Source organism: Plectropomus leopardus, chromosome 7, assembly GCF_008729295.1.
Source record: "Plectropomus leopardus isolate mb chromosome 7, YSFRI_Pleo_2.0, whole genome shotgun sequence".
In the NCBI taxonomy this organism is placed as follows: Eukaryota; Metazoa; Chordata; class Actinopteri; order Perciformes; family Serranidae; genus Plectropomus; species Plectropomus leopardus.
The window spans coordinates 30,347,163-30,374,402 of NC_056469.1; the positions used below are offsets into that span (position 1 = coordinate 30,347,163).

Here is a 27,240-nt window from a genome sequence, read left to right on the forward strand (position 1 = left end):
TTACCAGTTCTATTTGTTTATTTATTTATTGTAAATTTTCAATAATATGTTTTTGGGTTGTTTTTTTAAATCTAATTACCAGGTTGTTTTCTCATCTTTTAAAACCAATTTCTTGCAATTTGCATGACATTTCTTGCCAAGTAGCTTATTGCCTTCAGCCCCATATTTTGGAAAGAAATCAAACAAAACTGCTCCGTTTTCAAAGGCTTTTGTGCTTGTGAAAAGCATCTGAACACAGCACAAGTACACTGATATTTATTCCAGGTTTCAAAGGGTTAAACTACAAAAATGTCCTCTATTCCCCATTAAATTAGAGTTCAGGACCCTGGTTTGTGCTCTGCTCATAATAAGGCACTTGACCAAATATCAAGCATATTTTGACTTCGAAAGGTGCTACACTGACTGCCTGTTACAGAAATTTTGGAGGGTTTAGATGGCTTGGGAGCGCTAGTGGCTTACTTTTAAGACACAACAAGTAAAACAGATCATTTCTGGATGAAAGAAGTGTTTATTAATTATTAGCTGTGCTAATAGATTAAAAGAAACACTTTGTTTGAGGTGAAACTTTTTTATTATTCATGTTACATATTAGGTGTCAACGCAGAGTATACATGTACAAACGTAATTTCTCCAAAAATACATCAAACTGAACTTGGACTTGACTACTAATCAGAAAAAAAGAAGACTATACCTCTCCTAAAATAAATGATGTTCCTCGATGTTGATGTCTTTATTTCCTCCTTTTTTGTTTTGAAACGAATCAGGTCGAGTTCCACCTCGAGTACAACCTATAACAAGCACTTGACGGGTATAGACATACCATAGAAAACACACAAATACATTCATCACCATCGCCTAGAAAGGTTCAACACACCCCTTCCTAATAAACTACAGTCAAATAGTCACTGAGGAGGATGACGATTGCAATAAACATAGTTTCACTGGCCTGAAATGCACACAGGAGATAATTAAACCACCCATTTCGAAAGTTATCACTTAATCGAATGGGCGTTATCTGCTGTTATGAGCCTCATGGATATGGGTTAGAAGGGGCCTGGTACATCTACATTTTATGGCCATCATGGGGAGCAGATTTGGTACGTTTCACCTCAACATTTGTTTAGGCACCAAAACTATGTGGACACATCTATAAAAAGATCATGGTTTGGGTAAAAAGAGATATAGTTGTTGCTAACGCAATGTAATGTACGCAAAGTGCTTAAAATGACTTTTTTTTCTCCCTTCATTTTACTTGAACCATTGTGACCAATACTTTTAAATTATAATTATCATTATATTATTTATTACTTAATTTTCAAATCTTTAATTTTATTGTGGTTAAATTATCTATAAACAATGTAGATACAGCTGAGAAAAATATCAAAAACTGAAGGCAAAATATACTATTAAAAGTTACTGAAACTGAAATAAAAACTAAGTTAAGAAAATAAATAACGACAACAAAAACAACTTTTGGTTCCACACAGGACACAAACCCCAGCCTCCTGTATTGAAAGTCCTGTGTCTGTTTGACTGAACCCTTACCCAGACCTCTTTAAAGATGGACTTTCCCACTCGTTACACAACGTTATGTCACCTGACCTCCTCCTTTGCTCCCATTATAATTACTGCAGCCACCAGAGGTCGCTGCCTAACAATAAACACAGACATTTAATTAATGGGCTTCTAACAATGTTCTGAACCTTCTAGTATACTGGTTCTCAAACTATGATACATGTATCACTGGTGATATGTGAGCTCCCTCTAGTATTGTGCAGAGGAATATGTTTACAAAAAAAATAAATCTATTAAATAAATATAAAACTATAAAAAATTACAACATTTCAAATGAAAACTATCTCTGAGATCCCTGAACAGTGTTGCCTTTCCTGTAATATTTTTCTCTTGATATCAACCTACTATGCGGTCACATTCATGAACATACAAGTGTGTGAATAGCGCCGATCTTTAAAGTCAATTTTACATAGTGGCCCAAAGTGGATTTACACAGTGCGGTTGCATGACGAGATGCCATGGGGCCCAAAAATAGTTTTTCCCATAGACTTAAATTGTGACAGAGAAGTCACTGGATATTTTTTTAGCCTTACAACTAACATGTAATGACTCATTTCACTATCTGGATTTTACATTTGACCTAAAAACATTTCTAAAGTGTGGAAAAGCTGTACAATTACAACATTTTATCCTCAGTAAAGATAGCTAGTTAGTGCTAAGTTCGTGCTAATCCAAAAGTTATCCGCTTGGCTGCTGCATGTCTCTGGTGCGCTTGCTTTATGGGCCCTACGATGCAGAAGATTAATTACAGACCCCAAAAATCAAGGTTTGTTTTGCTTCATTCGCCACTGAGCAACTTTCATAGAAATGAACAAGGCCCTGCCTTCAATGCTGTATCCAGTTCTGTTTATACATCCACGATTAGTTACAAGACAAATATTTTCCGTAGCTAAACATGGTTAGCCTACTGTATTTTGATCATAATGGTGGTACTTGGAGAGCCTTATTTTCTAAAGTGGTACATGGTGTAAAAAGTTTGAAAACCACTGAAATATTAAATGATGCAGGCCCATTCTAACCCATATTTATGAGACTGACAACCACTGATAACGCCCATTCAATCAGGTGATAACTTTCAAAGCAGGCAATTCAACAGAGAGGTCAGTTTATAAATAAAATCTGAGAGTTTTGCATTGGTTTGAATATATAACAGTATAAATGCTGTATTTGTCTGTTGTTTTTGTTTTTTTTTTCAACTAAACCTGTAATACGGTCTTTCCTGAAAGATAAAACTGACAAATGTATAACGCTGTGTAAGTTTTATCGAACAGATTGCTGAAATAAACCTCTGTATAAAATATAAACTCTGAAACTTGCACCACAGTATTCTAGATTTATGTAACCTGTTTGCACAAAGATAAAATCCAACTTCGGCACCTCACTTGCCTCTATAAGCACGTCTGAGAAAAAGTCAGGCCTTGACTTGTGAATTCGTTCCTTTTAAATTATAGACTGTTAGACCCTGGAAGAAATGATGGGTGTGAGTTTGGAGTCGGGCCTATCAGTGTCTTCTTTACCTGTACTGTTACTTTGAATGCAAGGATTAAACTCCCTACAACATGAAACTGAACCTTCGCTGACCTTTATGACATTTAACACCCATTAAAAAACAAAATCATCCTTTCAAAATAATTGCGTTCTGATGACTTCGAACAGACATTTCAGTAACATATATATTTCTTTTTTGTTGGAATGTACAGTAACATCAGTCCTGTTCTGATTTTAGAAAAAAAAAACTATTCAACATTATAACTGCTCATTTACCCATGTAGCTGTATCTGTCGTTGGATATAGAGCCATCCTCTTATTTTGTAGCAACATCGCCTCGTTCATCTATCTGAATGGCCGGCTTAACAGCAGACCAATCGGCAGGTACACAACCCATTTAGGCACTATGCAACCACGTCAAAAAATAAAATAAAGTTATTCGATCATAGCAATATATTGTGAATATATAATTCTATCTATAAAACAAAAGCCCTCTTGTGGCTCCTATTTCTAATACGTACAGTTGTCTAAATGTAAATTGTATGACAAAATCTAACATAACAAATAAGTAACCCCGTAATAACATGTATACAATCTCTTATTAACACACAGCGATGAGGAAGAATATGAAAACCTCAAGGGAATTTGTATTTTATGAAGTCAGACAAGCTGCCGTCTGAGCAGCAGAAAGGGGCTCAAATACGACTGTCAAAGTGCCCTCGAGGCATTAAACTACCATCTGTGTGGCCAAAAATACTGTACGAGACCGGCTTCGTCTCATCCTGGCTAATGAAAGGTTACTGCTTTTTTCATGAGCTGCCAGCAGCCACCACCCAGCTGTCATCGTGCCGCTCACTGATGATGGACCATTCATCACTGTTTATTTTCCAGGCTAATTTTCATTTGAACATTAACAATCAGTTGATTAATGAGCAATTATAAAAGTGTCAGCTGATGGAAGTGTGGTGCTGGCTACTGGCCGTTTCCTCATCACTTGGATATCCATATCAAATGCTGGGAAAAGAAATGTTTTTAAACAATTATATATTTTTCCACCTTTAAAAAAGAACAAATGAGTTAAATCTAATTCTAATTCTAATACTAATTCTGATTTGGTGATTTGAATCCCATTATTCAGATGTCTAGATAGTTCAACCATTGGTTTCCAACTGGTGGGTCACGATCCAAAAGTGGGCAAGTGACTCCTGAATATGTCAATTTTGTGAAAAACACAGGGTTTTTTTTGTTTTTTTTTTTAAAGATTTCTGACACAGGGCTTTTATTTTGAATTGCAGTTTTCTATTGTTCAGCTGCTACTTTATTTCCCTGTTCTTTATATTATTTGGCCTATTAACATGCTATGCCTTTGCAGCATTTTTATGCCACCAATCTTGAAGCAATAATGTGCACTTTTTGGTTCCTGTGCTCTTTATTCTTGCAATATGTTTTATTTCATCATGTTCTAGGTGCATTTTATGAAATAAAATTGAATATGTGGTAGTTTATCTTATGTGTGGACCTAAAACTAATGACTAAAAACAAAATGTGGATCTCGCCGCTGGATTATTTGGAAAACACTGATCTAGAACTAAATTTAGTTTGAAACCTTGAATCCATCCAACCAATGAGAGTCCTCTAATCTAACTCAAGTCAGGAAGGCAAATACCAGTAATGTATGTTTTCCTTTTAAGTAGCAGCATGCTGTCTAAATGACAAGCAGTGGAGGTTTGCTGTTAAAATAAAATTACATATTAATAAATAATACTTTCAGTTTTTCTCACTTATTTTTTCAGTTTGACTCAATCAATGAAAAAGCAGTAATCTGTCTTTTCCTAGTTTCTTGTACTACTCTGCTGTTTACCTACAGTGCTGCATATCAAGACATGAGTACTGTATGAGACATGCTCTTCTTGATGTGGCCCCAAAATGTACAAATCATCAGGAGGTTTAAATATCTTTCCTCATCACTGTTTAACATGATAAATGCAAAGGCATATTCCAAAGTTAACAGTACAAATATCAGAGAAACACTAGCAAAGAGGGACATTTAGTAACGAGTAGTGAGTTATAATGATGTAGAATTAGAGGTGATACTATGAGAGCAACCTGGATTTGCAACGTGTAGAGATTTTTTTTTTCCTTTTTTGTTTTGTTTGTACTTTAAACACTGCCACATATAACATACACAGTATTCCTGTGGCAACTGCAAAACAGTCATTGCATCTCGTGTTTACTTTCTTTGCATCAGTACAAACTCACGTTCTCCCACTCCACGAGGTACTGCACCTTCCCGTCCGGCGTGACGCGTCTCGCCAAGATCCTCACGGCCTCCCCTCCTCCCCAGCTCCTGGACACTGTCCCGTCCCCACTTGCGACTACCACCCCCCCTCCTCCACCACCACCGCCTCCTCCCCCTCCCCCTCCGCCTCCTCCACCTACGCCACCCCCACCACCCATGCCGGCCTGGTACGGGGGCATGTCACGTAGGATGACGGGCTCCAGCTGCTTCTGACCTGGCTGGTGTTGGTGGTTGTGTTGGTGGTTGTGTTGGTGGTTGTTTTGGTGGTTGTGTTGGTGGTTGTGTTGGTGGTTATGTTGGTGGTTATGTTGGTGGTTGTGTTGGTGGTTGTGTTGGTGGTTGTGATGGTGCTGGTGGGAGTGGTGGTGATGATGGCTGCCATTGGCGTTGAGGGGGTATGGGAAGCAAGGTGGCGGTACTCTGCAGGTGTCCTCCACGCTAGGAAAAGAGAGAAAAGCAATTAATGCAGATTTAAACTGGAGTTACTCATATACAGTTAAAAGAATTACTCCAAAAGGGAGTTACATTCCTGAATACAAGTTTTCAGCATTTCAATATATTCTGAAAAACATTAGGAGACAACTCCAAAAGGTCTGAAGTGTCTAAAATCACTGAGAATTTTTTTTAAATTACTTAATGTGTCAAAACAGTCTTAAAAACTTTTGGTTACACATTTTGATTACAGTGATCTCAAGTAGGAATTCATCAACAGGGACATACAGTATGTAGCAGCGTGACAAATGCTGCTAGTTGGCATTGAACTATGTGCAACTATACAGTTCTGACTGTTATAACGGTGGTGAGTTATTAATTGTGTGATCCTTTTGTTGGAAGTCGGAATATCCTTGTTCCCGGTTGATGAGGAAAAAACAGTATGCGCTGGTGATTCCATGACTGAACAAGAACTCAGGAGACTTCGATGAATTACACTCGATCAATAATCACAGTTGAACATACAGAGTGGCGCAGTGTACGCTGTCCAGAGAGTCTGAGGGAATCTTTGACTGAATGCTGGTGATTAACCACAACAGTTCTCCCCGAGATAATACATGTTACCAAATATGGTTATTTTGCATGCATCTATGAGTGAGAGAGGAGTCTATTGGCCCCTAAGTTCAGACAAACAAATGTGCTCACCCTGTTTACCCTAAATCACATTGCCTGCCTCCCCAACTATGCAACTGCACATTCTCAAATCTATTTACATCAAGTATAAAGAAAGGCAGCCGCGGGGGTCAAGTATCTGACCTCAAGGCCTTTCGTACCCCAAAAATTCCCCACCACTGGTCAGAGATTTAAACTGGAACGCCCCCTAAAGTAGCGTAGTAGTCAAGGCCGTACTAACTGACCAAGACTTGACCGAGACTAGAGTGTGCCAAGGCCAAGACAAGACTATATATACACCATTTTACTCCGATTTTTATGAAGGGTTGCAACCGTTATCGGTGACAAAAACAGCAAACTACAAATTACTTACGTGACTGGCGGGATTTAAAAATCGAAACAAATAAAACCATTGTGGTCCCAACCGATCTAAATCAAAAATACGGAGTCCGCTATGTCACCAAGACAAGACCAAGTCAAAATTTATTTGATTCCGTGATGAGACCGAGACCTTCTGAAAACCCACCTGTTTCGAGTACTACTGTTACAGTCTGCTCTGCCTCTCTCCTGCTGCTGCGGGATTTTATCACTTATTCCACCCCCACCTCTCTCCCCACCCGGCCACTCGCCCTCATCAGCCTCATCACCTCCACCTGATGGTCCCACCTGCTTCTCATCTCCAATCAAGCCAGTATTTAAGCAGCCTCACTCCACTAACACATTTCCAGATTGTCTTTGCGTCCATGCCTGACCTTCCAGCACTCACTCTCAGACTGTTTTCCTGGTTCCGACTCAGCTCGCCTCTGACCATCTCTCCTTGTCTCTGCCCCGGTAAACCTAACAGCCTTCTGGTTCTGACCACAAGTTTTGCCTGTGCACTTCCTCGTTCTAATCTGCCTGTTGCTGTGCGCTGTTCTACTGCTTTGGCTCCGTCGAGAGAGATCGCCATTCTCCTTTCTGTCACCGATTCCCCGCCTGTCCTCGTTGATCCCGCTTCCTGCTCCTACTGGATTTGTCTGCTCTGCTTCCTGCCACAAGCTCCCTGCTGTAAGTCTTTCTGCGACTTACCTGATATATCACCTGCCAGCCCGCTCCATGTTCACAATTTCCCTGTTTGAACTCTGAACTATCACCTGTAAACGTGAGCTCACCTCAGTCTCTTCACGAGCTCTGCTTCACCCCAGAACTTATAACTGTACCTACTTACCTGTAACCTGATTAGACTCACCTTTGCTCCATTCAACTTGCCAAAAGATTTAATAAAGATCATTACCAACTACTCACCTGCTCTGTTGGGTTCCAATCTGGTCCTACCACACCCTGTTACAACCACAACACTACCCTGAAGTCAATTTTCTTACTCCAAAAGTCGCAGAAACCTCACCAACCCCGAACTCAAAATCTAAGATGACTGCTCCACGCATCAACAGTAGTGAAAGCTGTTGTAATTTACTGTTTATTAGCACTTCTGTCTCATCAAAGCCATAAATTAATACTGAATAATGCATCATTATCAACTGATATTGCTAACAAAAGCTAACCCGACTAGAAGTAGTATTGCTAACATCTTAGTCTTTCAATTTGCTGTACGGGAACGCAGTCAACTCGGGTGTGACGTCATACCAAACTCCGACTTCTACTGTTTAATGCATAGTTGAACAATGTGTGGCCAGCAGGCCAATAGCAACCCTCAGAAACATTTTATGTGGCCCCTGAGCTCGACATGAAATCATGCCCTGTATTTCAATCATGTGTGGTCCATTTCAGGTCTTTCAGTTTTGGTTATCAGTGGTAGTGATGATGAGTAAAGTAGGAGAGAGTTAAACCTGTTGTAGTGATGATGACTCCTGGAGAGTGCAGTGTTTCCATTGTACGTGGTGTGGTACAGAGCGTACATCCGCTTGGGAGGAGAGCTGTGGATGGGACAAACAGGAGGTTGAAGACAACAATTGCTTTGTAGCTTTAATCTAAAATAAAATTATATTTCAGTTCAGCTGCGTTTCAAACTGTAGAAAAGACTATCATTTAAAGGTTCAGTTTATGTAAAAAAAGAAAAGAAAAAAAAACACAATAATTTAAGTAGCAAGATATTTGATTCAGACTTCTGCTGTCACCCCGATATCATGGTGAAAAGGTAAAAAGTTTAGTTTTGGCCACATGATGAAAAAACTTTTTGTTTTGTATGGCATTCTGTCCTGGCTGATCTGTTGTGGCTGCAAACTCAAGGTTAGGGACAGAAATAAGCAAAGTGGAGGGCATGCACATCCAAAAACAGCTTTTACAGGTGCTGGATCACAAACTGAAACTAAGGCAAGAATCAAACAGAAGATCCACATTGTATTAAAAGCTCCAAATATATTTCAATCAATGTTTTGATCTAACAGAGGTCTTTCTCAGGTTGAAACAGTCACATAGGGCCATCAGAGCAAAATTCAGGCGCCTCCTCCAAAAAACTAATGTTTTAACCAACAGTTGGCCATTTGGTCGAAAATGCAGCACCCCATACTCAACTCAACTTTTAAACAATGTATCAACACAGGAAACAAAATGATTTAACATCTGTTACCTCAAACTAAGCTCCTCCTCTGACTTCCTGGAGTTGTAGAGGCTAGCCCCTCCCATGTAGCCATGACAACATGGCAGCAGTTCGATGGGGTTAGCAGCGGCTGGGGGTGGACAAGCCTGTGCACAAAAGAGACACACAGATCAGCTTGTCTGGATGCCATCACCATCTCATAGTCACTCAAGCTTCAATAGCTCCGTGCTCTAACACGCGTGAAGTTAATCCTGCATATGGAACATCAGTCTTGCAATACCTTTATTTTTTTTTTTCTTTTTTCCCTCTTTTTTAGTATTACTATTATGTATATACAATATTATGTATATCCCTCCTATTGTCATCCATATCCTGTTTGTCCTCTTATTTTCCTCTTATCTTCTCTTTCCTTCTCAGCTGCAGACATGCCTGCACCTAAACACATACACAAATGACCTCAATAACCACCCATAGCATAGAAAAAAAAGGCTTGCATATCAACAGAAAGAATATCATCATGCCTGATCATTTTTTGTTTGTCCTGGCTGTTCTAAATTTCTGGCTCTATCTACCCCATGTATCGTTGCCTATCAATACCCTGTTCTGTTGTTTTTGTACTGTCTGTAAGGTTGGCAAACTGAAAATCAGAGTGACAGCATTTAATTTTGCATTCTTAAAAAGCATGTAAAGGCATGAATTTCATGTCCGTGCATTCCCTGAAGGCAAATATGTCCATAAATCTGCACTAATAGCATTGAAGGATGTGAGTCACATCATCAGCTGTATGATGTCCCGCTTAAATGTATCACCTCCATCTCATGGAGCCGGCTGGTTAGTGAGGCAGCTCTCTCTGACACCTCTGACACACAGACTCACAACCCATGAAAAGTAACAACATCAGAGCATCATGAGAGCCATCAATTTCTGGAAACGTCACCTAAAGGTTGTTGCATTTCTCATCGCCCGACTGTGACATATGGCAGCACACTCGGACCGTTATCATTCCCTTCTCTAGCATTGCTATTAGGACGGGAGACCATTATTCAGTGGCCTTAGTCGACGTCTGTGCCTTTAAATGGATGTGCTCTGTCAATGCTGCACTGCCAAGGTGCCAGCGCCACCTGGCCAAACTGTAATCGACTGCAAAGTGCACTTGGAAGTGATCCCAGGCTACGCATATCAGCATTCCTTCCCATCTCACTTTTCCCCACGACAACCAACCTGCTCCTCCAAGACACACGCAGATTAGCATCAATCAGAGGGGCACAATGGGGCCTGGATGTGCCAGAGTGAAAGCGAGTGCTCTGTGGAGAGTATTGTTCCAGGATTACTGTATGTGTGCACGTACACGGATCAGAGTGCTGTGTAGGAGGACGCAGCACAATGAGCATTCACCGTCAAGAATGCCGTGTAAAAATAGTAACTGCCACATGTGATGTTTCATTGTGATCCGCTGGGAATTGGGTTTGATGATGGTGATAAATGTGGTGCTGAACTGCAGATGTTGATGAAATACATGAGCAGGTTTCTGTGCAGCAGAGTTTGTATTTGAATTATACATTTTAACCGAGTCAAACGCACGACGCCTCATCTCTCACGCGCTACCTTCACTCTATAGACTCTGAAGCATCAGCAGGCATTAAAGTACAGCTAAGAAAGAAGAAGAAAAATACTGAGGCACTGAGCTGCACTGGGTGTTAAAAGACAGACTGATTTAGACTGCGAAATGAACCTTCATCACAGCCTCTGACTGACAGGTTATTTGGATCGCGGAGGGCTGTTTACCTGGATGTATAAAAAAAGAGAGAAATAATCAGAGAGGTTTTGTGGCCCAGACCTCCCTCCTCGCCCTGAGCTGGAGACAGAGGCACTGACCTGTGTCTCCATGATGCGACGCTTTGATTTACGCGACTCCGGCCCCCCCACTCTCCTCTGGCAGGGTAGTGACAACGGGCTGAAGTGAACAAAAACACACATAAATTAAAATACAGGCATAAACACACACATATACAGTCCCAAAGTGCAATATTGAGTTTATTAGTGTGTCTCTATTAAAGTCTACTGAGAGGTGTAAAATATGAGAGGATGACAGCAGTGAGATGAGATGATTTTGATGTATTATAATAGATACACATTTCACATCTTTTCTGCTATACAAGCCCAAATATCATCTACAAGCAGTTTGAGAAATATCGAAAAAAAACTTTAAAAACTACAAAGATTTCGCTCATTCCCTTTCCTCTTCTTCTGCTGCTAAAACCTGAACTCGTCTCCTGATTTCTTTATAAAAACTTGAACCACCAAAGTGGCCTCTAGAGGCTGAAATGTCCATTACAGCCCACAACTCTAAAACTGACCGGAATGAACATCATTTTGGTCTAATTAGAGCCGTACAGGTAGAAATAATTGAAACGCATGTTTCGTCCTGGAGCAAAACAGAAGAACACAGAGTCATTGCAAAGATTTATCCTTGTAGTAGCATGAATGTGCTCAGCACATTGCTACTTTGGTAGCCAAATAGTTTAAGGGTGTGCGTGATGGGCGGAAATTGACACCCCATCCCTGAGTGTCCAGAAAAGAGCCTGGAGGGTCATAGTTTAATATGTCGGGCCACTGACCAAGAGACTAGATTTGACAAGTTGGTAGCAAGAGTGTGCTGGATAAAGTTATATTTGTTGCTTTTATATTGCAGCTTAAACACTATCCATTTGGGAAGAAGCAAACTGACTCCACTCCAGTCAAACTGAACATCTTACATTTCTGTCAGAAAGAGATCAGTGTCTCTTGAAACTTGCAGCTATTTCGATGAGCAAGGGGAACTAGAAGACAAATTACTGAAGACATGAATATTGTTTCCGTGTAAGAAAACGTAATACTTTTGTTTCAGAGGCTCGAAAAATATGAGGTTTTTGTTCCCTTAAAGACATTTCTAATGCAAATCATTTTATTGTAATTCAGTCTTAATGAGCTCCAGTTAAATGCAGAAAATTATTTAAAATGAAAAGTGTGTCTATGAAATGTGCAGATTACAGGACGAGTGAAAACACACACACACACACACACACACACACACACACACACATACACACACTTGGATGTCAAAACCTAAGCACACAGGGGGGCTTAATGCTCTTTTAGGAGAATATTAAGACACTGATACTTTTGCTGGCATATGAAAACTGCAGCCCTTTGATTCGCGAGTTAATTGTTCATGCGTAATGACTATATGCCCTGTGGGAATCCCAGAGCTGTTATTGAGATAGGAGCTGAAAGGAGAGACGCTGTCCTTACTCTGACCTTCGCCGGTGCGTGATGTTGATAGGTGGGTCGGTGATGAGGGGCGACGAGTCGGACGTCAGCGGAGGTGGGGCTCGGACCTGAAGCCCAAAAAGACACTTCTTCTTCTTGATCTCCTTTCCAGAGACAAACCTGCAGCGACATTAAAGAAACAGCTTGAACAGTCTTAAAATACATCATCACCGAATGTGTGCCTGTGTTTTTTCAGCACTCCTCTTTGATGCTAATAATGAATTTAACGTTGTGTAACAAAATGTACTTATTCTCCTGATGAAAAAGTAGACTCGGGAACATTTCAAAGTCAGCAACTGTGTAATTAAGTATACATAATTAGAGCCAACTTTTTTTTTTTTTTTTTTCAAAGTTCAATGAAAACTCAGTAAAAGCAATTATATCTCTCGACTGGCTATTGTGATTTAACACCAACAACTTGTGTCCTCTCCTAACAAGACAAAACAAGCACCAAAAAGTGTTCAATTTAATCTCGTCTAATTAGCGGCTACATTTTATTCAAAGTCACACATCTCATCTCGCTCATTTCAGCCCCGCATGTCCAACGTTGCAAACTACTGCGCACTAAGAAGACCCCTCTATTCATGGAGCGCTACTCATCAATCCAGTCATGTGTGGTCGGTGTTTATTCTTCTCATCATATGCGGTTACTTACCTGTCCTTGTGGGAGTTCAGAGCGTTGAGGAGATTGTGACAGCGGTCCTGCCTTGGCGTGTCAGAGAGCTGGAGGACGGACAGGAATAAAAAATCAAAGCCGTGTTTACACAGTGGACGGCCGTCAGACAGAAAAGCTCTAATGCATGGAATAATTTTCTCTTACAGTCGCTGACAGCAATAATGTTGATGTGGAAAAGTACTTGTTGCAGCTACGTGGCTGAAAGACACTGCTGCCGTGTGATGACAGGACAAACAATACATTTCAAAGTGTCTTTTAGAAACAGCTTTAAAGGAGAACCCACAGCCTCAGATAGATTTACAGGAAATGCACAGATAAAACCTCCTGATGTGTCTCACAGTCACCTCGACTTTTATCTTCCTGTTTCTTCTCTGTGGAGCAACTTCAGATTTTAAAATTGGTGGTAACCTGTAACAACGTTGAGCCTTAGCACTCTAGTTTGAGGATTTTTTAAAACTCATGTAACTGTCTGATTTTGTGAAATGGTTTTAGTTTCTGCCATGTTAAGCACTCTGTGGCTTTGTTTTTTAATGTGCTGTTTAAATAAAATGTTTTATTATTATTATTATTATCATCATTATTATTATGCAATTGCCAAGAGGTGTATGGTCACGTTTGAAAAAAACATACATATATACACAAGGTTAAACCATTACTAGCTAAAAGTCATTTACAAACCGTTTTTAGTAGTGAGATAAAAGTGCTGTGTTGGATTAACATTTGAAATAGTTAGTGGTAAATATTTCAAGAACTATAGCTAAAAAAAGTAGCTAAAATTAGTCACTATAGTCAAAAAATAGCCCAATTTAAAGAAGTAAAAAAATAGTTAGACTAATTAAAAGTAATGGATAATTGGTTGAATTAATGTCAGCTAAAAGTAACTGCTAAACTGTTTAAAAACTGTTTAAAAGTGTTGGAATACGTCGTTACGTGTGGCTAAAAGTGATGGATGAATGGATTTATGAACAATTGAAATTCTAGTAACAAATGCAACCAAATCAACCCCATCAACTGTTTGATAAAACTTCTTAACAACATCCACTTTTAAATAACCCTGAGTAATACGGAGAAATTACATCCACTTTAAAATCAATCCAAATGAACACATTTGGACTGTGGAGCGTGATGAGGGGTACATGAGCTCGTTTGATGGAGCTATGAAAAAAAAAGGTCAGGTCGGCCAAAAAAGGTGAAGAACAACTGTCCTAGATCACAAAAACACACAATGTCACATGCAATGTTTTAACTCAGTGGTGTTCCCCTTTAAGCTAAAGTAGAGGTCATACTTTTTTTAACTTTAAATTTTACTTTAATGGTGGTTAATAGGCTTTAAGTCTCAAATGCAAAAAAAAAGGCTGGCAGCATTTCACATCATTTCATCATGGTGCTTAAACGAGGAAATATCAATACCGCGCCTAGGAGCAACGAGTCCCAATTCTCATTGGTGAAGGACAGGATTTCATGGTCAAAATCAAAGTATTTCCTCTTGCAGCACAGCGAGAGATGGTACAGCACTAAATGAGCCAAATCCATCCTGCATTTCACAAAAAAACATAGATGATAAGAAACAGGTAAAGTGCAAAAAGAACAATTTTGAGAGTATTTTCTTTTACATATATGACAACATTTTCCTGGTTTGAGATACCACATCAGATTTATAAGGGACTGTTCTTTACTTACAGATACAAATATTTTTCCTTAAGCGTCCCCGAGTGACTGGTGGCAAATGTATGACCCTCCTCTCACCATCAATTGATTTTTTGATTTTCAAATTTACCATTTGATGTTTAAAAGTTATAAGTTAAAGATGAAAAAAAAAGTAAAAGTTTGTGGGTGTTTCACTTTTGTCGTGCATGCTGATTAGTTTGTGCAAACAGTTTGTTTTTGGCCAAATTTTTAAAAAAGACATAAAATAAAGTGATTTTGGTGAAATATCACTATTTCAAGCTCAGATTTGGTTGTTTTTTCCTGATGGTAGCATTTCTCTCACATGATATGTTCAAGGACCATCGGAAGTTTGAAAATCCAACAATAGTTTTTGTTTTTGCAGTTTCTGGCTATGATAAGTGGTGTATTTTAAGCAACTTTCTTTAAAAATTGTCTGTTAAATAAACACAAATTACAATCATTTAAAGTTGTTTGCCCCACCCCACGCCAAAATAAAAGAACATCCCTCCCCAAAGTTTAAAAAATTATGACATGCCTTCCCCTTTTTGCACTACCCCCTTTTCCCTTATAAATATCGAACAGTCCCTTACAACATTAATAAATTATTACAGTTAATAAGCAATATCAGTCTGTGCTGTGGTGTCAAATGGGGTGACAAAATTATGTTTCCTCCCAATAAAAAAAACTAGATTAAAGAATACTGTGATTGAAGAAGACAAATAAGAAATTAACTCTGCATTTATTCTTAATTTTACCAGGTCATGGGTAGTCTTTGGATGGTCTCTGGTCCCTTTGTACATACTGAGCACTGGAACTGATAAAACCTGAAAAGACACGTGAAAAAAAAAAAAAAGATTAGTATCATGAAACTGTGAAATATAATTTTTTTTAAAGTGTCTTTTTCGTCTCTTTGATGAGTCCATTTGTCATTTAGTTTCAAGAAACAGCTGTCATCTTTTATTTTGTCTTTGTCCTTTGTTGTTATTCTCACTTGCACAATCTGTATATCGCTGTCTTCTTTTATAACATATTAGTTCTGAAAACTATTTTTCTGCAGACGCCATATCATTTAGTCCAAGTTATTCATATACACATTCCTCTTTACATTCCTTGCAGTCTCTATATGTCTGTCTTCTCAAGATATTTTATCATATAAATCAACCTGAACCGAAAACAAACAGACAGGTGTATCCGTTTGCCCATAATAACAATCCGTTCTGGGTGACCCTGAAACCGGGCTCATACCACAACAACAACGTGTGCGTCCGTCCTTCTATATGCATGTGCTCACTGAAGGTCACCGCGAAAAGATGAAGCGCAGACACAGTATGACGGCAGCACATGCTTACTATTCCAACTGTGAACTCAGTCTTCACTCTTCCTCCATCACCTGCTCAGCAGATGTTGTACCAATCCAGCCTCGCTCTCCCCGACTGTCAATCTAAATCTAATCCCTCCTTTTCTTCCCCCCTCAGACAGGTTCGGCAATAACAAGGTGTCAGGGTGGGTGTAGAACCCAGTCGGCTAACGCAGATGGTTAATGACAATAATGACTTAATGGATGGATACATTTTATTACACGCATGAGGTGCAGCCTATCAAACTGCGCTGCGATCAGCAGCTTGCATATCCTCCCAACATCATATCTGAGCAGCGAGCAGAGAGGTGATATGTCTGCTCCGCTGTCTGTCACTGTCCCTTTGCTGCGAGTGCGTGAGCAGCTCGTGTCCTTGTTGCACAAGTCAGTGAGTACATTAACATGCACACTAATAATTTAGTCTTAAGCTAATTAAGGTAGTTCTCTGACAAGTGAAGCTGTCACGCAGACGTCTTCATCTGATTCTCCTAATCAGGCTGGAATCTACGACCGAGACGAGCTGCATTTTAAATAAGCTGCTTTTCTCCGTTTTACACGATTTTAAAACTGATTGTTTTGGGATTTTTAAATGTTTGCTGGACAAAACAAGAAATTTGAAGATGTCCCTTCTGATTCTGAGAAACTATGATGGGTGTTTTTTCACTTTTTCTCTTTTCATTACTTGTTTTTTTTTTCTTCAATGTGTTTATTTTGTCCCTTACACATGAATGTTAACTTATTATTATACATTTTATATTTTTAATCAATCACACCATGGGGAGGAGGGTGGCTGCAGATGGGTGGGCATTATTGTACAGTGAACTGTCATCCTTAAAATCAAATATAACACCCGAAGACATGTTTTTTTTAGATAAATTAATAAGCAAATGTTTGCTGGACAAAAACAAGCAATTTGGAAATGTCATCTATGATTGTGAGAAATTATTAAGGGTGTTTTTTTTCTCTTTTTTCTGACATTTTATAGAATAAATGATTAATCAAATGCACTGCTGACAGAGTGTTCAAAAATGAAAATAATAAATATGCAATCTGAGTATATGAAACTCAGTTAGTACAGGTAGATTCTGCTCAATATAACCTAAATATTGCACCTAACAGAGTCCAGACCATGTGTTGAGCAATAGGCCAATAAAAAACTGATCAATGTAAACCAGGTCAGCAGAGAAGTCACATTTCTCACACTAAAAAAAGATCCAAATATTACATCCTGACTAATATATTGACATGTAATATCAGTTTATATTGACTCATCACTGGGGCATAATTAATCAAAATATTATTGAAATTGCAATATGGCTCAGTGCGATATCCAAATTGCAAGAGCAATTTTTAATTAAGTCACAGCCAAACATTATAAATAAAGCTTTGTGTTGGTACAGAGATGCCTCGGTCTATGAATCATATTTCAGACGTAAAGGAAGATGCTTGTTTGGTACAGACCCCAGAAAAAATCACATCATCATTTTTATATTTTTTTTAGTGAAAATATGTTACAAAATGTACCCACTAAAATCATGACACATGCTACATAGCAATATCTGCCAAAAACATTATTAAATTAATTTTTTGCATGTTGTGCAGCCTTACTGCAAACAGCCAACCGATACTTAATGTAAAGTTACTGTTCTTAGGTTTAAGGAAAAGAACACGGTGAAACCGAAACTTAAAGTCCTGTGTTTTGTGACAAACCTACGACCTCAAAGTGCATCATTAGTGGACCGCTTGGGACCGATTGTTCCTTTCATCTCGTCAGCGCATTGATCATGTCATTGCAGGCTTCCCAAATACATGGGATATTCATGAATTGCTTGCTCATAACAACATGGGATATGTACAAATTTTGGTGGATTACCCTTCGCAGGATGAGAACAGCCTGTCTGCACTGTTCACCTACCCTTGTTACAATTATCAAATGGCCAAATGTGACAGATCAGTGCCAAAAATGTTTGTTTGTTGTTATGTTTTTCATGTTCAGTCGATATCAGCCAATATGTCATAATAAGAATGTATTTGTTTACTGTTAAATATTAATATCTGCTGTGTTTTTGTGTGTATATGAACCCAGTCGAAGTTTAGCATAAAAACTGGTAATGTTTGCTACATTTTTTCTATATTTATTCTAACAACAAAATTAAAATAATTCAGACTACAGAGAACCAGAGGCTTTTTATAGTAATTGTAAATAACGCACCTGTCTCCATACAGCAGTGGTTTGGTCAGACACTGTGTGCATGCCTCGTGAAACCACTGACCACAGCTCCCACACTGTAACATCTTCAGGTTCCACCTGCAGTCCAACAACACGAAAAGAGACTTTAAACACATGAATGAATGAACGTCCCCGACATCTGTCACCAGACAAGTTTGTATTTCTGCATAACTTAGGGAAGACTGAAAGCTGATGACTGCGGCTGACAGTTCTCATTTTCTGAGCTGAAATGTGTCTTCAGGTGGAAACTCCCTCCGGATCCTATGACTCGTAAAGATGCAGCAGTTGGGAGTTTGTTTTTTACTGCTTTATGTGTCTGGTGGATGGAGGTTTGGCACATAAGCAAAGCAGCAAAACATACCAAAAAAAGCATTAAATTGATAGTTTGGTGCACTTTTTTTTGATTGACAGCTTACCTGTCAGTATCTGAACTGATGCAGCTCTCATATATCATTCAAAAAAAAGTCCAAACAAACTCAAAGAAATCCTGCTAATGCTGTTTGACACGTCTGATATGACACATGCAATTTGCAAATGATCCGCAGGATGACTTTGAGATGAGATCACGCTTTCAGAGAAAATGTTAAAAGAGCATACATGAACTGTACATTCAAACTTTAAACTGGCCTCTGCAGGGTCACTCACTCTCCAGGTCCGGCACAGTAGCAGTAGCACTGTTGCTGATTGGTCAGATGCTGCGGGTCCCAGTCTAAAGACGACAGCTGGTAGGGAAGCCGGAGTTTCATAAATTGCATGAGCCGGGCGAAGCGTCCCCGTTTGAGCGCCCCGCCTCTCTGAAAACACAATTTTTAGGACAGAACTGATTGGTCGGTGACCCCCTCAAATCACTGTCATGTCAGAGGCAGCGAGGGAGACGGATCGCGTTCGGTGGGGAGAAAGCAATTCGTCTCATTTTATTGTAGGTCAGCTGTGAGAGATAGTGTCCGAAGCGGCGGAAGTCTGGACAATGAGATATGGACATTGAGCGATTGACAATTAACTGGGTGCTTTCTCATCTCATATCTACAGAACTGGAGCACATGTGATTGATTGACTTTAAATGTACTTCTCTCAACTTCAGTGTAGTTTTTCTGCTTCATAACTATTGATTCCTCATGATTTCTTGGACACAATGTAGAACATCTAATACTGAAGTCAATACTGGGGGAATTAGTGCGCTTTTGCCTCCAATAAACTCATTTTCTGTTGTGCACAACTGTACAGTGGCAGCAAAGCGTGATATATCTGACTGGATTCCTCCCATATTACACACTGAATGTTTCTTTTTCCCCAGAGTGTGAGACGGAGAGATTAGCAGCCTGACCTTGGTTGCGACTGCAAAGACACATTGCCGACATATCCACGAATCGCTGTCAGCTTCCGGTTCGATGGTTGGCGTGTGGCACTCTGGATGATAACCTGTAATGGGAGGAGGAGGCAGAGCGTTTAATTCGTGTTTACAAGACAGACAGCCGGAGTGACAATAATGGCAGAGCGGCTCCATGTTTAGTGCTCTGCTGGTTTGTTTCCGCAGCATGCAACACATTTTACTATAACATTTGCATCCGGGGAGCAGAGACTATGTTTGTCTGCTTTTCCTCCTCAAAACAAACTGTCAGCAAACCTGTTAGTCTGACAGAGCCGTGAAGACATGACGGTGAAATGTGTTGCCCTTTCCTGCTTGTGCATCCTGCAGCAGAGTGTTTGTAAAACTTCTTCCCACTTGCACTTCAGTGTATTTCATTTCATCATTCACACTTTTAAAGTCCCCCCTCACTCTAAAATCTGTTTTATTCATCGTTACTTGCTTCACTGTGCAGAATGTGCAGAGTCTGACAGCACAAGGCTGTTTTCACTTTCTCTCTTATCACTTTAAATCTGAGTTTAAAGGTCCAGTGTGCACGATTTAGGGGGATATATTGGCAGAAATGGAATGTAATATAATAAGTGAGTTTTCTTTAGTAATATAATCACCTGAAAATAACTATTGTGCTATTGTTACCTTAGAATGAGCCATTTGTATCTACATAGGGTGTGGGTCCTTGTCAACAGAGATTGTCATGTTGCACCACTATGTTTCTACAGTAGCCCAGAACAGACAAACCAAACACTGGCTCTCTATAGGGTCATTTGCATTTTTACATTGGCCACCATAGTTAGAGGCCCATCTGTAACGATAACTGTTGCAAAAACACTGATTTTTTAACCTGAAGCTGCTTTATTTAGTGTTTTTACTGGTTTGAAATACTACTTCTGTTTGTTTTCAAGAGAAAGAGACCTCTGCGGATAATTCGGCTCCATTTAAAAACTTCCTAAACATCTGGATTTTAAGATATCAGACAAAAAAGGTGAGCACACATTAGCAGGTGCTGGTCTAGTGGCCCGTCTCTAACATGCTGAACAGCGTTGGCGAAACAGTGATTTCAGAGTTTTCCACACCTTCACTTTTTTTGTGGCAGCGCATCAGAATTAAAACATCTACCACCACGGATTGATTTAATATTTTTGGAGCTCAATCACTAATTAGGAGCACAACTGGAATATATTTACCGTAATAATTGCACCTTTCAGAGCAGAGAGGGTCATCTGGGCATAGACAGAGCAGCACAATGTCAGGCACAGTGAAAGTGAAACTTAACATTATGCTGGGCCTAAAAGTTTGCTTTCACTCCTTCTACAGCAACATCTCCTCTTATCCATTAATTTGGTCAACACTGACTGAATCATGAATTTGCAAACCCTAGGTTAGCCAAGGAATGGGCCACCTTACTCTGCCTCTGATTGGCTTAACCCTAACCCTAACCAATCCAACCAACGAAGGCAAAGAGATTGAGCCAATCATGGAGAGAGAAGGGTGGGTCATTCCTTCACTATCCTAGGATTCACAAATGTACAACCGGATCAACAGATGTATCAAACCCGCAATTCAAACTCCTCAAACTGCGGCAGAGGAAATAAAGAGCTACTGACGAATTTCACCTGCACTGCGTTCATGGACCCACAAAATTGTAGGAAACACTGTATTTCTAATATGAAACTTCTTAATTTATACTTTTTACTGGTTCAAATCAGCATGTCAGTTTGTTTTGAAGAGGAAGACTGCAAATACTACAACTCCTGGTAAAAAAAACACCTGAACAATAAACACTGAAGGAATTCTAAAAAGAAGTTTCAGCCGGTTGCAATCCGCTAGCTGCCACAATATCCCCCTAAATCGTACACCTTGTTCCTGTAATTCAATTCAAAACTCTTTTTTTCATAAAGCCCACAATCACAATTTGCCTCAAAAGGCGTTACAACATATGACATCCCTCTGTCCTTAAACCCTCACAGCAGATGAGGAAAAATTCCCCCAAAAAAACCTTTCACTTGGACAGATGTGAAATAGATGTCATGTGTACAAAAGATCAACACAATAAACACAGGCATGCACAGCGAGATTCATGTTTGGAACCAGTACACATACTCTGAGAGTGCACTTTACAGTGAAGTAGGAGACAACTTGTGTCTGGTAGTTAAATTTTTGAGATGAATAATATTTGCATATTCATAGTCTGGATTTTTCAATGAGGGAAAAAGAGCAGATGTAGTTTTAAGAAAATTTTAACGACATAATTAAACTTTTTTTGTGGAAATCAGACACACATTACTATTCAATGCAGGGTACTTTTTTTTAAGTCTTAAAATATGTCTGGAGGGGATCTTTAAATCAGCAATAAGCCTGAGTAAAGACATCTGTGGCATTTAAGTCTATGAATTAAGCTCTGTGTCTCTGGGCATCTCATTCATTTTCATTCCAGCCTGGATTCAGCTGCAGCAACTCATATCTATCATTTACGATAGATGGTTTTCTGTGTCGTTGGTTTTTTTTTCCTTTTCAAAACAGCAGTGCTGTTATTTACCATACTGTGTCAAATCTTCAAGGTCAGTGCAAGAAGTGGTGGAGAACCACAGCTTGACAGCGTATGATGAGGCGTGCTTCCTTACCGTGGCGACATTTAAGACAATTTATGAGGGGTTCTTTAAGAGGCGGAGCGTCACAAATACAGCAAACTTCTTCCACTCCACCAGCGACTGAGGCAAACAGAGGAAGACAGAGAGAGGCAGGGGAGGGGAAGGAAGTGAATTTGAGAGGGGGGGAGACAGAGAGAGAGAGAGAGCAGTCAACGGCATTAATTTATGTATATTGATTCACATCCTTGCCACCTCATTGATTTCAGTGTCTGCTGCAACCCTTTCAGATTTCACTTCATTTGACGGGCGGATATTCAGCCCGGTCCTAACAAGCGTCCAACTTCCCCCTTCGCTTGATGTTAGGTGGAGTGGGGGCGCCATTTCCCTCAAGAGTCATTAGTCTAATAAATTCATAAATAGACTCTAATATACCAATTACAACCCAACGTGCCCCCGATCAGAATACTCAAGAGCGCTAAGCGTCATAACCTTGAACGTGACTGCAATTTCTTTTCCGGCGTTTTTCTTGCAGCGACAGTTCAAAAATCCTGAGGCTAAGGGTGAGAAAAGAATTAAAAGTTTTAAGCTCACAGGGGGAGAGAATTTAAGAAGTACTGCTTCAACTCCTCGGGCAAAGTTTCAAAGTGGAAACAAACACGTTTAGTTTGAGTTTTGTGCATTGAAAAACTCAATTTATGAGCTTTTTTTTTAACCTAAGCACTCCTGACAGGAACTCTTCTAGCTGTGGGGAGGAGGGAGAGGAATAGAAAAGAGTCCTTCTTACACGAGTGAATGTCCTTTTTCAGAACCCAGAACTCGGAGTTGTCCTCAAATCTCACCAGACAACATTGCTTGACTCCATCTACCTGAGAGGGAGATAGCAGGTGAGCGGGAATGATTGACAAAACTAAATGGAAGTCTTTTCAAAAAATCCACGTGCACGCACACACTCAGAAGTCTCTCCACCGCACACACACACTTGCACATGCACTTACTCTTTTCACATTGCCGAGGTACAGTAGTCCATCACTCCATCGAGCCAACACATCATCTCCTTCACTTACTCCCCCCATCCTGAGGAGAGAGACAGAGAGAGGAGAGAGAGAGAAGAGAGCAGGGGCTCATGTGAAATGGAAATCCGATTTATTCGCTGAATACTTTGCTGCCATTGCTGACAGAGGGGTTTATGGCCCCGGCGTTTTTCGGCTGGCTCTCAGACAGGCGGGCTTCGGTGCAAAGGGGTTAAAATCCCCCTCCCACCTCTTCCTCCTCCTCCTCCTTTTTAGATCAGAGCATAGCGACAGTCTGTATCCACCACAGTGAAAGATGAGAGTGAGTACACAACCAGAGAGCAAGACAAATGATTACTGCACACATGAAACGCGCGCACACACACACACACACACACACAAAAACACTGCATGATGACTGCTGCAATACAGTTTGACTGAATGAGCAAAGATCAGTGTGCAGCTACTTGAGGCAGTTTTCTTCTTCTCTCGCAACATCTTTAAAAACTTGAATAGATGCATGAAATGACTGTGCAGGCATTATCTCTGCACATTTGTTCCAGTGCATGCACTCAAGTCAAGGCAGACGCAGGATACACAACATGCATGGAGCCCCTTTTGTGAATCAAATTTTTACAGTAAAGCTGTGCCGGTGAAGGGTACCTGTCAAGTCGAACTCCTTTCCGTCGGGGTCACAGTGATTCCTGGGCAGGCTGGACATGAAATGCCCTCATCTGCTGTGGATCTCCGCTGCCCAATTACTGCCCGCTCGGATGCGCAGCCTGCGTGTTTGCAAAAAGTGGATGATGTGCATGTATGTCCCTGTCTGTGCCAAGCGCCTGTGTGTGTGTCAGTCAAGCCGTCAGCGAGGAGGAGGAGGAGGAGGAGGAGGAGGAGGGAAAGGCGACTGACTGTCCGTCCGTCTCTCTAGTTTGTCCGTCCTCCGCGATGCCGTTTCGTCATGTTCCCGTCGCCTTTGCTCTCCAGTCCCCCCACCTCTCCGCCACCACCTATTGATGCTATTAAGGCGGGTTTTGTCAGAGCAGCCCCGGAATCAAGCCGCCAGAGACGCCATCATCCCTGCCTCTCGCTCTCGACAGACTTGTTGTGACGCAGACATAAAACACCGAGATGGAGTGGGAGGGAGATACTGATAGAGGGGGATCCAGAGGTGGAGGTGGAGGTGGTGAGGGGAGTCCACGGCGAAAGCACCTTCCCCGTCTGAGACCCTAAATCGTTGTGACAAGGTGGGATTGTGATGTCTGGCGGCGGGGGAGGGAGGGATGGCGGTGCGCTAAAAGCCAGCGGAAGCAGCGCGCGCAGCGACAGGGGCCAATTAAGTGGCCAATTAATGAGTTTAGCCGCCTCATTAATTGGGCTCGAACAAGAGGGACCGGCCAAGTTTTGGAAACCACGGGGAGGAAAGTTTTCAAACTGAGCAAGCAGAGCCCAACAGTTACACTTGTCTTTATCAATAGGCCCATTGATTATTGGTTTCTGTCTCCACGAACTTACAGGGGCGTAGCTGGTGTGTTTGCTTGCTTAATTATCTCTTGAAAACCGGACAAAATTGGTTTGACTTCTTTTCTTTGAAAAACATGAGCGGAAAGCAATGAGCCACTTAACAAGACATGGCCCCAAAATTAGCAGGAAATTAGTAAAAAATAAAATAAAATCACCAGAAAATAAGCCAAAAAAGAAAGAAAAGGCAAAGTAAAAAAACAACAACAAGAAATGGTCCCAAAAATATAATAAATTAAATCAAATTAAATAAATAGGTTTTATATGCATACATTTTTTTCCGCAACATAAGTTTTAAATATATAGCCTAATTACAATAATTATACAAATTTTCCCTATATTTTCCCAATAATTCTAAAATTTCCTCTTTTTAAATTTAATTTTCTGGTCATTTTTTGTCACCTTTTATTGATTTCTTGCAATTTGCATGACATTTTTTTGCCTCGTTGCTGATTCTTCACCCCCTATGTTGTCGAAAGACATCAAACCAATTTACTCGGGTTTCAAGGGTTAAATAGCTTGTGAAAGGCGTCTCAACACAGCACGAGAAACCTGATTTCGATCCAGGTTTCAAGGGGTTAAAGGAAAAATTCAAAGATGAAAATCAGTCAGCTTTATGACACTTAAAATGTTACTTGCAGATATAATGAGTTCCCTAATATGCCTCACATAAAATTCTAAAAACAAAATCAACCTTTTTCTTTCAATAAATTAAACAATTTCAAATTTGAACCAATCTCTCTGAGACTCTTTGCTGGAAATATAGGAAGTCAAATCCAAACTGGACAAATTCCACATGTGCAGGACAGATGTGACATCCAGAGGGTCGCTTCCTCTCTCACAAAACATCCAGGATGTAATTTGAAGTGTCATGGAAAATATTGTTCACACAAAACAAAGTATGGCTCGGATTGCACCAATTGCATCATACTTTTAATGTATTTACCCAAAACAATGCAAACAACTATCAACCTAAATCTGGTGCACTCATAAACTTGCACATTGATTAATATATTTTAAATTCCAGAGAGCCTGGTGCTTCTAAAAGTGCAACCATCGGGCCCAAAACTGCGTTCAGACAGTCACAGACACATTATGAAATCACAATAAAGCTTAAGTAAGCGTAACATGCAGTAGATTATACTCACAGTTAAGTTGCTTCGGAGGAATAACGCGTTCTGGCTGCAGGCACATGCATCCAAGCCAAGGTTTTGTTTGTTTATTTCTGTGTCTGTCCCTGTTTATTGATGTCTTACACATTACTCACACCAGTCAAGCGTGTGGTAACACCGCCGTGCGGTTCAAAATGGCCCCTGGCAGATTAACAAGTGGTGAGGTGCCAGTTTACGACTGTCACCAGCAGGTGGCGCGCAAATACAAGGACAGCAGCTGCGCCGCAATCAGCCAGTCTGTCTGAGGCTGTTCAGGGTCACTGAGTTCAGTCTCAAGTTAAAGGTTATATGATGTGATGTAATATCATACAGTTTTGAGGTACTTGCACGTAACTTGAGTATTTGCATTTTATGCTACTTTATAGCCACTTCTACTCCACTACATATGGGAAGCCTATATTGTACTTTTTAGTCCACTACACTTTTTGACATTAGTTACTTTGCAGATTCAGATCATGAATGCAATATAGTAATATTATATATGTATTAGTTACTAATCCTAAGTAAGATTTTGAGTGCAAAACTTTTACTATTAACAAAACATTTCTATGTGTTTTACACATTTACACATTGTACGTGTAAATAGCTATACATCTTTTATACTTGTTTATACTCTTTGACATACGAGCATCAAATATTCTTATTTTATTTCTTGTCACAACCGAACTCTTAGGGTTGGGCAAAAAGCCAGAGAGACACAGCTAAAGTTAAATAAATTGCACAAATAGGTAGCAAAAACCTGTAATCAGTATGGCAGAGTGTGGATGAGTGGAAATGTGCAGTAAGGATGTTGTGCTGCAAATACAAAGACAGCAAAGTTGTGTGTGAGGAAGTCCGCTAAAGACTGACTGCTGCTGCACTGACGTGCATGGGGCTCACCGGGCCCAGGTGTGTCCCATGACTCTTGATTGGTCTCACCAAGTCTGCTGCCCTGCAATGAGAAAACAATCAGCAGAAGCTGGAGAAATTAACACTTTACCAAGCAGAAGGCCCCTCATATTCTACTTTCTACTTTTTCTCTTTTGTAACATCAGAGAAAATGTTGCAAATCAAAATTTCTGATTCTGATTTTACATTATGGTATTGCTACTTTTACTTAACGCTGAATACTTTTCTGTAAGCAGCTTCCGTTTATTAAATACATTTTTATTTGTGTTTAAAGCTGCATTGTAACTTTTATTCTTGCATTTTTATACCTGTCTTGTCCTGTTTTTATTTTCTGTTCTCTTGCTGTTTAATCACTGTTTTTAACTGTATTTCCATAATATGTTTCTGTTGCAATTTGTCTGTTTTGTGTCGAGCACTTTGATTTCACTAGTTGCTGAAATGTACAGCTTGCCT

The 27,240-nt window shown here is 40.0% G+C and overlaps 1 protein-coding gene across 2 annotated transcripts; it reads right to left on the reverse strand.

Moving 5' to 3' along the window:
- Positions 1-2,099: 2,099 nt before the first annotated feature.
- phf1 (PHD finger protein 1) lies at positions 2,100-26,000 on the reverse strand. Of its 2 annotated transcripts, XM_042490226.1 has the most exons (16): positions 25,876-26,000; positions 23,870-24,435; positions 23,192-23,270; positions 22,981-23,062; positions 22,230-22,316; positions 19,567-19,661; positions 18,888-19,036; positions 18,225-18,320; positions 15,411-15,479; positions 14,398-14,521; positions 12,967-13,034; positions 12,294-12,431; positions 10,878-10,956; positions 9,033-9,148; positions 8,293-8,379; positions 2,100-5,800 (listed from the first exon to the last, which is right to left on the reverse strand). In XM_042490226.1, exons 3-16 carry the CDS (start codon positions 23,267-23,269, stop codon positions 5,308-5,310), a joined length of 1,761 nt encoding a protein of 586 aa, XP_042346160.1. In that variant the 5' UTR covers position 23,270; positions 23,870-24,435; positions 25,876-26,000; the 3' UTR covers positions 2,100-5,307. The 2 variants fall into 2 exon arrangements, with proteins under 2 accessions (XP_042346160.1, XP_042346161.1); XM_042490227.1 differs by lacking the exon at positions 25,876-26,000 and having other exon boundaries at positions 12,300-12,431; positions 23,870-24,715.
- Between the last annotated feature and the right edge of the window lie 1,240 nt (positions 26,001-27,240).